At 35.8% G+C, this 14,378-nt stretch overlaps 2 protein-coding genes across 2 annotated transcripts; one reads left to right on the top strand and one right to left on the bottom strand.

The window, feature by feature from the left end:
* The first annotated feature begins 30 nt into the window (after positions 1–30).
* On the top strand, positions 31–2,598 carry LOC113339032 (trihelix transcription factor GT-2-like). Its single transcript, XM_026584434.1, has 2 exons — positions 31–580; positions 984–2,598. The coding sequence occupies exons 1-2, from the start codon at positions 312–314 to the stop codon at positions 2,269–2,271; spliced, it is 1,557 nt and encodes a 518-aa protein (XP_026440219.1). The 5' UTR covers positions 31–311; the 3' UTR covers positions 2,272–2,598.
* A 207-nt stretch (positions 2,599–2,805) lies between these two features.
* Positions 2,806–10,086, bottom strand: LOC113339031 (FAD synthase-like). The gene is made up of 17 exons (XM_026584433.1): positions 9,999–10,086; positions 9,768–9,870; positions 8,103–8,148; positions 7,851–8,020; positions 7,637–7,754; positions 7,442–7,524; positions 7,243–7,302; positions 6,739–6,996; positions 6,357–6,453; positions 5,561–5,611; positions 5,341–5,421; positions 4,575–4,646; positions 4,164–4,226; positions 3,795–3,947; positions 3,474–3,531; positions 3,313–3,365; positions 2,806–3,200 (listed from the first exon to the last, which is right to left on the bottom strand). Exons 1-17 carry the CDS (start codon positions 10,078–10,080, stop codon positions 3,117–3,119), a joined length of 1,632 nt encoding a protein of 543 aa, XP_026440218.1. The 5' UTR covers positions 10,081–10,086; the 3' UTR covers positions 2,806–3,116.
* Between the last annotated feature and the right edge of the window lie 4,292 nt (positions 10,087–14,378).

The following is a 14,378-nucleotide window of genomic DNA, read 5'->3' as shown; positions in this document are numbered from 1 at the left end:
ACGAAATTCTTTTAACTTTTTTTTTTTTTTACTTCCTTCTAATCTTCTTCTCCTGCCATTTTTATGAATACCATGAGAGCATCTCAACCCACGTTCTTCTTTTTCTTATTACAGCAAGAGAGAGAAACAAACCACAAGTAGAAAAAGATGAGTAACCAACAAGATAAATTGTTACAGATTCCATATAACTGAAGCAACAAACAAAACAAAATAAAAAAGTTTTGAGAGATCGAGTTAGTAGTAGTACAAATTCACTTACAAGAAGATATTTATTTTTGTAGCTGTAAATTATAATAATTTCTCTTCACGAGATGTCTAGTTTGATTGGCAATTCCGGCGGTGCTGCTGCTGCAACTAGTAGTGTCAACAATGAAAGTGGTTCGATGAATGTTGATTTCCCAGAAAATGAGAGATTAAGAATCACTGCAGGTGGTTTAAGTGAAGAAGGTGACCGGAATTCAAGCGGTGGAAGTCGGTGGCCTCGGCAAGAAACTATGGCTTTGTTAAAGATAAGGTCTGATATGGATGTTATCTTCAGAGATTCAACTCTTAAAGGCCCACTCTGGGAAGAAGTTTCCAGGTAATAATTCTTTGAATTCTTGAATTAATCCTGGATCTATCTATCTATATACTATGTTTCATTTGTTCCATTTTTATTATGTTATTCAGTTGCATTGGTGTTAACAACATAGACAATAATCATAGTCTTATCATGAACTTTGGGATCTGTGAAGTTATGATTTTTATCATCTTCTCAATCAGCACCAGTACTCTTTTCTTTGTTTTCTTTCATGGTAACTTGAAAGAGAGAACAAGTAGTCCCATTAAAGCTGTCTGATTATTCTCTCTTCTGTTGTCTTTTTCCTTTTGAATCTTTTCTTGATTTTTATTTATTTGTTTTTGTCAACCTTTAAACTATTTAAGCTCTCCATTATGCTACTGTGAGAAAGAACTGATTTTTTCTAGTTCTTCCAAATTTTTAGAAAATTGGCAGATCTTGGCTACCATAGAAATGCAAAGAAATGCAAAGAGAAGTTTGAGAATGTCTACAAATATCATAAAAGAACTAAAGATGGAAGATCTACAAAACAAGATGGCAAAACCTATAGATTCTTTGATCAATTAGAAGCTTTAGAGAATCAATTCCCCTCATCATCATCATCATCACTCCCGGCGGATATAAAGCAAGCTTCATCTTTACCTCCTGCTGCAACATTGATGGCACCCACGGATCCAATTACTATTACTAATTCATCCCAACCCACCACTATTACTACCGCTATTCCAATTCCATCTAAGCTACCAAATATTAGTACGACTACTGAATTTATGACGACTTCACCGTCAACCTCCTCTTCTATGTTCTCGTTGGGCGGTGAAGACTCGGAAGGTACTCCAACGCAAAATAAGAAAAGGAAATTGACGATTTTCTTTGAGAATCTAATGAACGGAGTTATACAAAAGCAGGAAACGTTGCAAAAGGAATTCTTGGAAGCTATAGAGAAATATGAACATCAACGTATGGTGAAGGAAGAGCAATGGAAGATGCAAGAATTAGCGAGAATTAATCGAGAACACGAGATTTTAATCCAAGAAAGATCTATTGCTGCAGCCAAAGATGCGGCTGTCATTGCATTCTTGCAGAAAATGTCATCGTCGTCAACATCTCAACAGCCTACACCTAGTAGTAATAATAATCAGATAATTCCAGTGCCTAATTTACAGGAGCAGGAGAAAATTGATGACAACCCGCCACCAATAATAAGGCCATCATCAGATAATAACAATAATGGGAATAAGGATGAGAATAGTTTTCCTCCGAGAATTAGTTCTTCGAGATGGCCAAAGGTGGAGATTGAAGCTCTGATTAAAATGAGAACGGACCTTGAAGCAAAGTATCAAGATAATGGTCCTAAAGGACCGTTATGGGAGGAGGTTTCAACTGGGATGAAAAAACTAGGATATAATAGAAATGCCAAGAGATGTAAAGAGAAATGGGAGAACATTAACAAATACTACAAGAAGGTGAAAGAGAGTAACAAGAAAAGACCGGAAGATTCAAAGACATGCCCGTATTTTGATCAACTTGAAGAACTTTATAAACAGAAAAACAACAGAAGGGTTATTCTGCATAATAACTCGTCATCTGAACCACAACAACAAACACCAGAGAAAGGACAAGAGCAAGAACAAGATCTTGATGGAGATGAAGGTGAAGATGGGTATGAGATTGCGGTACACAAGACATCAATGGGGACTGCTGCTGATTGATGATGAGTGAGTGACTGAACCTTAGAAGTGGCCTGGCCTATTTGGCAGAGTTTGTCGGATGTGATTATGTACATGGGACATGATAAAAGGGTAACGAAGCTTCATTTTATACTCTGAAACATGTGGGTGTACTGGAGTGTGATTTATATAGTTCAGGATTTCACGCTATTTTTTATTTATTTGTTATCTTATGAATAAAGTGATACTAAGATGTTAGTGATAAAGAGTCCACGAAAACTAGTAATAAAAAAACAATCTATGATAAACTTCATGATTATCTTAATTATTTGATTATTATTATATAATGGTATGATGATCCTTTTCTTTTCTTTTTTTTGTCGAAAATGGTACCATTCCTGTCCCTCGATCTCAAATTCATGACCTTATCAGTAGTAGTACCTTACTTAGTAACTCAAATACTTGAAGAACACTGGGTTTCTTACCCGTGACAGACAACTTAGCTGAAAGCAACATTCTGCAAGGTTTCTCCAGGTCGGATTCGGTTTCGTTGGGATTCAGGGAGATAAGAGCAGATTAGAAAAACTGTGTAAAAAATTTAACTGAGCTTGTCAAGTGGAATCATTGGTCATGAACATATTTGAATTATTTTACAATTCTGTTACTTCTATCAATAAGGTTGTCGACCAATTGTGTTCCTCCTCTCCTTTGCTTCCTTCATATTCCACTTCAGGCGCTGAAGGAGACTCTTTACTATTCATCATTCGAATCTGGACTAAGGAGCGAAAATCCTTTCAGTTCAAGAATACTGGAACTTCAGAGAACAAGCAGACTTTTGCTCCTTCCATACTCCAGAGTTGCTGTCAGTGCAGTGGATATGAGCAGAGTCACCCACAGCTGATGTCAGAGAAAGCTTCCGGATGAAATTTCTGGCGCAATGCTTTTACAGCTAGTTCCATTCTCGCATGGTCCTGTTGCACATAAGAATATGGCTTTACAACTAAAGATGGTAAACTTAAGATGCAAAAGAGGAAAAATAGGAATAAAAATTGAGAGTGCTTAGCTAAATTGTGTTCCACATACCTTCCCTACGAAGCTGACAATTTGGGGTCCCATTCTGGATTTGCGGTAACATCCTGCATTTTTGCAGTGAAGCACAGTAAAAGTTTAAGAAATCAGCAAGCTTCCACATTTTCATGATAAGCATCCTTATTAGAGTGGATAGACAGGTCACTTAGTCTTACCGATGCGAATATCCGGGAATTCAAGACATAATTGTGAAACAAATTGAGCAATTTTTACCTGCGTAACATAAAACAATAGTGGATGTCAGCATACATCAAATGCAGTTAAACTTCCTCACTGCTCGTGACAACAAAGTAAGATGAGTTGAAGGGATCATGAGCTAGGTATTTTAACAGAAAATGGTGAGTGCTTGTTATGCAGTTTGGGAAGTGCACACGTCAATGCGATATATCAATGTAGCGTGCAAAAAGAATACAGATGGCACATGTTTCATAGATGACAGATATGTGAAAACACAATATACCAATGTTACCACATACATCAGCAAGAGCAGTGCTAAGATGCTTTGACAAAAAAGGGGGCATTAACTTTAGCTGGCTGCTAGAGCTTTCTGATCCAATCAGACAGTCCCATTGCTTGTCCAGCTCATCAACATTTGTAGCAGAAAGAATGATCACATTTTGGCATTTAATCTGCAGTAAACATAAATAACTTACTTAGAAGTTATAATACTGCGCCAAATGAAGATAATCAAAACCTAGAACATGGAAATCAATCATATTCTTTAACAGTTTACAGCTCAGCATCCATTTCTTTGGCACAGAACATCGGAGATAAATCAAGTTAACAGCTGTAGAAATGTAAGTAATAACACAAAATACAAATATGTATGACCAGCGGACACATACCAAAGGGACCGGTAGCATTTCATGGTGCAACAATTCAGTGATGCCTTCAGGCAACTGAGCCATCTGAAAACAAAGCAACACAGATCAAAACCAATTTTAGCATCAAAAGCACCTTTCCAGAACTTGGAAGTCGCTCCATATAGTAATTTGAACATGAACGCGCGAAGAAATGAAAAGCCATGAATACCCAGCCTTCCTATTGATGTTAATTGTACGGAATCGAAATGTCACAAAAATTACAGTATCTTATGATTACTGACTCTATCATCAAAAGACGGAGAATCTGAATATGTTGTTGCATGTTAAGGCAACCAATGCAGCTAAAGTTAAAGATAAGCTAATGGAGAAACATCCTTTGGAGCTAATGAAACTACAGAATAAACTATGTAATTATTTTGAAAATCACATTACCTCATTACGATCACCAGTACACTGGTCCCCAGTAAGATGCCTGAGATACTCTTCAAATTCTTCATCAGGAGCCTATAATCAAAGCAAAAATAATGAATACTTCTAACATCCAACACTATCGTACAAGCACCATTTAGTACAAGATGACTTGAAGTATCAAGAATCAAGGATGATACTGTAGAAAGATATGGACCAGTTTGCTAAGAAACTTTCCCTCTCCCATCTAGCCAAGAATATCAAACTTATTAAGGCTGAATGGATAATCAAGCCACACCTATATGCAATTCCTATCAAGTATACTGTAAAATGTCTGGTTTGGTTTTATTGGCATACCCATTGGAGTTTCACCTATGAAGTCACTGTGTTTGTATTTTATTTATTTTTAAATTTCATACTTACAGCAAAAAAAAAGGGTAAGAAAAAAGAAAAGAAAAAAAGGAAGTGAATGTAAAGCTTCATGCTTATGCGAGTTTATATGTCACTATTGTTGTTAAATTTTTATTTTTCTAACCTGCGAGATGCGTAGTAAACAACAAAAATACAGGGTCTTCAGAATCTTGCGCTATTAGTGCAGATATATGTATAGTGGTATGGTATCCCTTTCAAACGTTGCAGTTACCACTATATAATCATGAAGGTTTAAATAGATAATAAACACAAATACAACAGGTAAGTATCACAGTCAAACCAAAACTTTCCCATGCTTATAGCAATTATAAGAGAGGGCTCTGACAATAGATGAATCCACTGCAGCAATGTGGCTTACCGTACGAACTCCAAAGGCTTTTGCAATGCCTGCCATAGAGACATCTGAATGCAAAGAGCCCACACCTCCAAATAGAAACACCTGCAAGAATCATTTCAAATTTGATCATGGGCAAGGTTTAGGTTTATTCTTCAATGCCGAAGTACTATGTAAAGAAATCTTGAAGCAAATAAATTTTAAAAAAATAAATAAAAATCATCCAGCAATTTGCAAAGTCTACCATATCAGCAGAAGACTTCTGACGTTCAACTTCTTCAGCTACAGAATCTATCTGCAATTTAAAGTATATCAACAAAACCACCAGTTAGGCCTCTAGTTCAAACAGAGCAATGTCGCACACTTGGCCATTGGCATTGAATTGGGATAAATGCACACGCTACAAGATGCTATGTGAAAGGTTAAGAAGACAATAAGAAGAAATAAATAAAGGGTGCTTCAAGATTAACAACTCTATTGGTCATTATCTAGTAATTGTACATGAGGAGAACTGGTCTCTGAAGCTTATCAGAATCAAACAAACAACATATTGATAATTGCAGATGGTCCCTTTTATCAAAAACAGATGTGAAAGTTAATCCTATAATAATAAATACTCTGGAAGCTTTGAAGCTTTATGCAAAGGCACGGGAGATGATTTCTGCCAACTACTATTTTAAGGACCGACTTAGCAACGTTAATTCAGATTCAAGGGATTCCTCTTCAACCTATATAGCGAATCAGTGATCAAATCACAAGTCTAATACATTTTACAGAAGTAAAAAAGTTATACGTATCTATGGAGGAATGTGACAGATCAAATGGTTCACATTAAATTTTCTGGCTTAATATTTTGATAAGTAGTCAAATTCAATCGGGTCAACTCTTAATCTCCTAGTCGTGCAAAATAATGGTTGACTTATCCAGCTCCTGGATATGCGCGAAAAAAACAGTAAGCAAGTGATCAAAGTGTTGAAGTGTGAACAGTTTTCCTACACCAACAATTTCACCAACAGCCATCCATGTTATAAGCATCTTACATCATTGCGAACCACGGCAGTACGCGATACAGCCCAGCCTATAGAATGTAACTTTTTGCATAACGATGGTCCCACTTGGTCCTCAACAGTGCCGAACCTGAGCTATGGAAGTGGAGGAAAAGAATACATCAGAAACACTTCAGGCCATCAATAGGAAATCCATATTACTAACGTGAACTAGCCTATATTCCAAAGAACTACATTAATAAGACCAAAGTCATTGTTTATAGCTGGAGGTATGCTAGGTTTCGAGATGATTGAGTTAAACTCCTTAATTGAAAGATGAATATTTCAGCATAGCACAAAAAATAGAAAACAAAAGAACGGTAAGGAGAGCAATCACAATAAACTAATACTAGATGTACAGAAACCAAGGACTTACAGAATCTCATCACCAACAGAGATGATTGAGGCTGTCAGAGTACCCGCCTGATGAGAATCCACACCAGTCAGACCATTGCTAATGACTGGACCATCCCCAGAAGCCGATGGATAACATTTTTTAGCTCTACCAGCTCTTTCTAGCCTTCCATCTATAAGCTTGTACGCGGGTTTGAAATTCTCTTTACTGGAGGAGGAATCATCAATGCACAATAATGCATTTGGAACTGTATCATATATGCTCCCTATTGAAGTATAACTGTAAAAAGAGAAACTACTAACGTCAAAATCTAGAGTATCTAATATTGAATCTAATTTGAAACTCCAAGCAGAAGAAAAGACAAACCCTTCCTTTGTATATACACATAGGGATCAGATACAGTATTTAAAGGAGAAACATTTGATATAAAAATTAAGATTCTAAGATTGAATCTAGTGAGAAACTCCAAACATGCTCTGTATGTAGGGATCACATGAAATTAAAATTTGTTAACATAAATATTACCCCTGGTCATAAAGACTGCAGTATGGCACTTGACAAGTTAAGAGAAAAGCCCAAACATCCCTGTATCAAAGACAAATCAAGTTATAAGCATCACCATCTCCGCAACATATAAACCAACTCGAAATAACCAACAACTAACATATAAAGAATGTGGATTAATCCTAAGTGGAATCCTGAACAAGTTTGGTCAAGAAGGAACCTATAAGACCAATCCAGGATGGGATTCACTCTCATGAAGGGTGGCCATCCAGGAGAACTAGGGGAAAACTGTTCTTGGCCAACCTGCACACAATCAGAGCCAGTCTTTATGATAATGCTCGAAGAATTATAGCAGACATCGTATAGGCTGGAGTAATACTATGTGTCACAGCATCACAGTGTACCCAATACATACCGCATTTGGGTCACCAATTCGGGTACCAAGAAATATAGCTGCAGTTGGTTTTTCCTTTATTAAAGACTCCAAGCCAGACTTGAAATCTAGCCGAATAACTTCGATTTGCAAGCCATAACTGCGCAAAGAAAAGAAAACAGGGAGAAAGTAAACACACCATGCCTAAAGGATAATACATTTTTCTGAAAAAAAATACCAATGAGAAATATCTTACGTTTCGGCTGCTTCATAAGTGAAAGAGTTGATCTCAGGAAAAGCAGAAGGGCTCTCAAAGTAGATAGTTCTTAACGGAAATTTTTCATCACAGTTTTTTGGAGTCCCAGTAGAACTATCAGGTTTCTTTTTATGCAGATAATAACCGGCCCTTAGAAGATGCAGTAAAACCTGCAAACACATATTCATTTCAAATCCAAGTCCAGGTATTTGATGTAATTAATTATAAATTTTTAACTTTAGGATAAACTACCGTTGAATCTTTTCCTCCGTTAAAGCTGAAGGCGACCTCTTCAAACCTGTCGAGATAGAAACCAGTGACTGCAATTATGACCTTGTTCTCAAGTCATTAATGACTCAGATTCATAATTCAAGTGAACTGTATGCAACAAAGACGCCATATATACCTAAACTAAAAAACTAACAGGGGATTAGTCAATTGGGATTAGTAGAGACATTCATATACTTTTTATGCAAGAGATTTTGGGTGACTCTCCGTGAGTTTAGAGATTTTGAGAGACTCTCTGAATGATTTTCAGGGAATTATGATGATTCATTTAGACAATAAAACATATACGAATTTCAGCTTACACACAGGAGACAAAAAATATATTTATTTATTTTACAAAATGAATATATGAATATTTCAATGAAAATGTATTATTCCATGCATGGCTAACATAAATTGTAACCATTTTGCCAATAAAATCGAAACGAGACGAACATGAGGGATTTGAATCTCTTGGAAACTTATTAGGTTCTGGAATTTAATTGTAGCTTATTTGGTTATTGTTTTCAATATTTTGATATTTTAATCCTTAAAGAAAGGAAAAAGAACAAAATCTCTCAAAATATCACTTACTTAGGAGAGACTTCTTTTTAGCCATTTATGGTATGTTTTATAATAAAAGTCTCTACAAGTCTCTCAAAACTATAAGTCATTGATTTCAAATTCCAAATCCAATAACAGAGAGTTCTGAAGACTTTTAGAGAGTCACAATCCAATAACAGAGATTGTTTGAGATTTTGAAGAACTCTCGATCGCCTAACAGGAGATTTTAGAAGTCTCTAAAATTCTTTCGAAATCTCCACAAATCTCGATTGACTAACCCCCTGTAACTTTACCATCCTAATAAAGGCTACTAGAGCAAATCATTTCCTTATCTCAGACAATATAATAACATGTCCCTAAGGCCCTAAAAATCAAGTGAACAGTTGTCAATGCCTCCGACAGTTAGTGCCAATATCTACCAACCAAAGCCATAAGAATCATTTCTAAAAAACTAGGTGAACGGAGTTACCAATAAAGTGGATCCATCATTCTTCATTTGGAACATATAAATATCCAATCCTAAAACCAAAAAGCATAACATCTACACCTGTGAAAAGAACTGTTCCTAACGGTTGGTGTTGGGCATATTCTCTTAAATGCATTTAAGTCAATAAGCAAAACAACATCACATCACACTCAAACTTCTTTCACGACAGTTCTCTTTTAAGCAATTGACATTCTTTCCACCAAATTACTCACATCTCAATTCCCAAGTTTTTGGAAACAAATCATAAAATCCATAACCCAACAAGAAAGAATATATTCAAGAAATCAAATGCTTTCAAACATCAACACTAGCAGATTACTAATATTTCCCAAACTAAAAACATGCACATCCATGCAATTTCTCAGTCAACTAAATTTCAACAATAAACATCCAAATCCATACATCTGGTCCAGTACACTCATAATCTCAAACAAACTACAAATTTAGCTGTACTTAAAAACCAGAAGCACACACACTAGTGTAAAATCTTAATAGAAACCCTAAAAAAACACTCAAACTCGTTATCAAACTAATCAAACATTAAGAATTTAAAGATGAATCACAAAATTTCATGAATATAACGAATCAGATTAACTTACTTGTACAAAGCAAGAGCTCTTTGGATAACATAGATTGCGTTATCATACTTAGTTTTCAATCTCGTATCTTCACTTCCTTTGATTGCTCTATCGATCTCCATTTCTACTCCAAATTGAATCATGAAAAAAAAATGTTAAAAAATCAAAATCAAAATCTGAACCAAATAAAAACGATCAGGGAACAGAAGAAAATTCAAATAAAAAAATCACAATTTCTTGGAAATTTCTTACCCCAGAATATATAGAAATGAAAATGTAAGAGAAAGAGAGCTTCCAAGAATATGAGTAGAGAGCAGAGAATTTTATACTCCATTTGTTTGTTAATACCAAAGGGAAAAAAAAAGGAATAGATAGCATATTGGTCGAAATGTCTTAACTACCCTTTACCAATATCAAGTGTGTAACATCAGATTTTTTTGATGGGTCCGTGTTATCTGGTGGGATCACCACCAAGATTCGGATGATTTGATGCAGGGGGTCGAATTGTACGGTTAGTGATTCTTGAGTATCAAGATGGTTATACTTTGGGGCACAGTGAAATTACGTTACGGAAATTCAGGAGAATAAAGCGGAAAGTGAAGATAAGGAATAGATGGTTAATATCCGTTGGATTGTCCTGAGATGTAAATGGGAATCTTTTGGTGACTCGGAGTTTCTTAAAGATATGAGATTAGTCAGATAGAATAATCGGAAGGAACCTTCCATAATCGTTAGTCAAATAAATTGAAAATTATAGGTTGACATTTGACTACTCAAGTACACATTGATGCGTGTTGATTGGTTGGGTTCGGTCTTATGCGGTTTAGGTGAACCCGAAAAAAATGATTTAAAAAACATTTATGGTGGGTTTGTATCCAGAATTTTAAGGTACCATCAATGTAGTTAATATCGGATATCGGTTCATCTCGGCCGGGACCGATACACTGGTACGATTTTATATCGGGGATATTATCGTTGAAATATCGGTTCTAGATTTAGAGACTATAATTTTATATTAAACATTTCTCCACACATTTTCGGATAAGATATAATAGATAACATCAATTTTATCAAAAAAACAAAAGAGTAACTTTAGTAGACTTGCTTCGAGAGCTACATGCACCTCTACTACCACCTGGAAGACTTTCTTCGCCAAAATTACCCTTAAACTTTATAGAAAACGACCAATACCGTCTCATATCAGGAAATGTAGGAAAATTTCGTATCGACCGATACGGCCGATATTTGACCGAAACGGCCGATATTCGACCGATACGGCCGATATTATCGGGCGAATATCGTATCCCCGATATCCTTCTTATCATATCGTTCTGGGCCGATATCCGAAATATCCCCGATATATCGGCCGATACGGCCGATATTGACTACATTGGGTACCATATGATGGTTTAAGGGATCTTATTGAATTATGTTTCCTTTGTTACGTTTTGTTGAATCATTTTTTATATGAGAATCACTTTTTCAGCAATCCTTCATATGGAGTCGACACCTCTCTCCTAAAATTTGCTGAGAAACTTATCAAGAGTTTTGTGGACTTACTTTTGAAAACGCATGGAGAACAAGTACACCACCAAGTTTTTCGTTCGGCAACCTATATGGACAAAACCTAATACAATTGCAAGTATTTAGAGTATACCACCTACTTTTTCATTCGACAACCAACTGAATGATCCTTGGCGATATGTATATGGAGTTTATATATCTAACCTCTTCTTAATCTGTATCTATATAGACAAGAGCTCGTAGACCTGATTGTTAAGAAGAGTACTTGGACGATCTCAAAAATCAATATCCAAGATCAATCTAGTCTTATCCAAATAATCTAATCGGAATTTGCCAAGTAATTAAACTTGTTATCTATCTTTCAAGATACAAATGCTATAAGAAACGAGTCTCGTAATCGATCACAATTAGATGGATGTACCTACTAATTGACTACGTACAACTTGCGTAAATCCAATTATAAATATAAACAATATAATGCGGAAAGGGAAAAAACACAAGACACCAGAAGTTCTGTTAACGAGGAAACCGCAATTGCTGGAAAACCACGCGTCCAGATTTGAACACCAATTTGTATTAAGTTGCTACAGACACTAGCCTACCATCAGACTTCGAACTAGAATGTACTTGAGACCGAATCCACCCTTCAAGCAATTAAGTTACAATCGCGTTCCCTACATCTCTTGAACCTCGCAAAGCTCTACACAATTGATTCCCTTAGCTGACGTCCTTTACAACCTAAGAGTTGCTTCAGCCGAAGTGAAAACTTTTGATACCAATCTGCCTCTAACAGATAAGCCTATTTGATTTTCGTTTAGATCAAAGATCAAGGTGAGGAAATATGTTTTGAAAACGTGGAAGGTACCAAAATACACCACCAACTTTTTCTTAGGAAATATGTATGGACAAACTCAATACAATTCTGAGAGTTCAACTTAATTAAACTCAATCAAGGAATTATATAGCGGGCATATATCTCTTTAACTCTTGCAATTAGAACGTTTACAGAACCAAGTCCGTGAACCTAATTACAACGAGATTACTTGAACGGTACCAAACACCAATGTCCAAGAATCAATCAAGTTGTATCCAACAAACAAGGTCGGATGTACCTACTATGATTGATTAACGCACAACCTGCGATATTCAATTATAAAGATAAACAATATAATGCGGACAAATAAATAACACAGACACCAGAAGTTTTGTTAACGAGGAAACCGCGAAGGCAGAAAAACCCTGGGACCTAGTCCAGCTTGAACACTAAAATGTTTTAAGCCGCTACAGACACTAGCCTACTACCAATTAGTTTCGTACTGAAATGTAGTTGATACCGAATTAAACCCTCCCAGCAATTCAGTTACATTCGCGTTCCTTACGCCTCTTGAATCCAAGCAAGACTCCACGCAATCGATTCCCTTAATTAGTTGAAGTCACACTAACTAAGAGTTGCTTCAACTCAATTGAAGACTTTAAACCAATTTGCCTCTCACAAATTGAGCCTATATTTGATTTCCTTTGCTATCAAAAGTTAGATCAAGGTGATGAAAATCGATAGCAATAGACAAATTCTAGCTAACATCAAAATCTTGACTTATGCAACCCGAAATGAAGCCTGGATTATTACTCACCTCACAAGTATAAAACTTGTGGGATCAACAAAGTCTGAGATGAAAAGAACTTTGATAATTTCTATCTATCTTGATCAAGTGAGCATCTCAACAATCGATCAAGATCAGGATACTTGAGTTATCAAGACAAAAAATAACTGGACCTGGTTTCAATAATCCCAATGAGTGAGAATAAATGGTTAATATCCGTTGGACTTTCCTGAGATGTAAGAATATGAATCTTTTGCTGACTCGATGTTTCTTATAGATGATGAGATTAGTCAGATAGAATAATAAGGAACTTTCCATAATTTTTTGTCAAATTATGTTGACTTTTGACTAGTCAAGTACACATTGATGTGTGCATTGTGCTGATTCATTTTAAGGTTTCACTAATGGTCTAATGCAACGAGACGAATGTGGCAACTGTCCAAGTCGGGTTCGATCATATGCGATTTAGGTGAGCCGGAAAAACTAACTTGAAAACTTTACGATTAGTTAAACTTTTTTGTTTTCTGTTTGGTTTATAATACTTTCGTCGAAAAGAGGAATAAGCGGACGGATAATCGGTGAAATAGAGTCAAACTCGGTCTTTTTTTCCTTGTCTCTTTGCCTTCTTGGTGAGATCATCAATAACTAGTTTCTTTGTTGTTAGATCATTGCTCCGTCGAACTTGCATGCGTTGTTATCTCAAGCTTGTTTGTCAAGTTTAGTTGATCAAAACTATAGTCTTGATTTCTAATCTACTTGTAGTTATGTCTCGGATAAAATGTGTAGCTGAGCTTTAGATTTCACGGATTTCATCGACTGAAGACAAAGATCTACTTAGGGAAGCTTGGTGGAACTTCATCAACAAAAGGTATGTGGAGACTAAAACTTATCTATCACTCAGAAGTCTATTCTATTATATATCCTCATGAGACTAAGTCAGATAACTATATAGATTTTTACATTATACATATTTGATATTTCGAGCTGAGTTTATCTCGCTTATCTATTTCTCAAAATATGTGTTGGAAGATTTTTGCTTTAACTATGTTCATCATTATTCTTGACGAGTTTAGTTGGAAAAATTTTATTTGTTGGAAACTAAATATTAAGTCAAAAGATGATCATGTGAAAATTTCCTTCAAATATCTTACATGATTTGTGTGAGACAATCATTTGATGTCGACTTGGAAAGTTTTGTATTGATCATTCAATCACCTGAAAATTACTTGAAGCTAATAGTTTGTGTGAGATAGTTATTGTCGTCTTCTAAGGATGTTTCAATGATTGAAATGGGAGTTTAGATCAATTAACCATGTCTGGATACAACACGGTATGCATACCTAGTATACTAACTGTTTTGTAATGATTCGGGTCCGGAACACTTGCTTGTGTACCTAGTATGTGAATGGTTTTAACTGATAAGGTCCGGGAAACTTGTTTGCATACCTAATATGCAGACGGTTCTACTTAAGTTAGGTCCGGACGGCTGGTCGCGTACCTGGAATAC

The sequence above is a fragment of the Papaver somniferum genome, unplaced genomic scaffold, assembly GCF_003573695.1.
Source record: "Papaver somniferum cultivar HN1 unplaced genomic scaffold, ASM357369v1 unplaced-scaffold_19, whole genome shotgun sequence".
Lineage (NCBI taxonomy): Eukaryota > Viridiplantae > Streptophyta > Magnoliopsida > Ranunculales > Papaveraceae > Papaver > Papaver somniferum.
This window is presented reverse-complemented; position numbering and strand designations above follow the sequence as displayed.

Bases quoted from the DNA above. Each gene is read 5' to 3' on its own strand.
- LOC113339032 (XM_026584434.1), top strand. From the start codon at position 312: ATGTCTAGTTTGATTGGCAATTCCGGCGGTGCTGCTGCTGCAACTAGT. The intron at 581-983 runs GTAATAATTCTT...CCAAATTTTTAG, and splicing joins CTCTGGGAAGAAGTTTCCAG to AAAATTGGCAGATCTTGGCT.
- LOC113339031 (XM_026584433.1), bottom strand. From the start codon at position 10,080: ATGGAGTATAAAATTCTCTGCTCTCTACTCATATTCTTGGAAGCTCTC. The intron at 7,303-7,441 runs GTTCCTTCTTGA...TCTTTGATACAG, and splicing joins ATCCTGGATTGGTCTTATAG to GGATGTTTGGGCTTTTCTCT. The intron at 4,647-5,340 runs GTAAGCCACATT...CTTTGATTATAG, and splicing joins AAGCCTTTGGAGTTCGTACG to GCTCCTGATGAAGAATTTGA.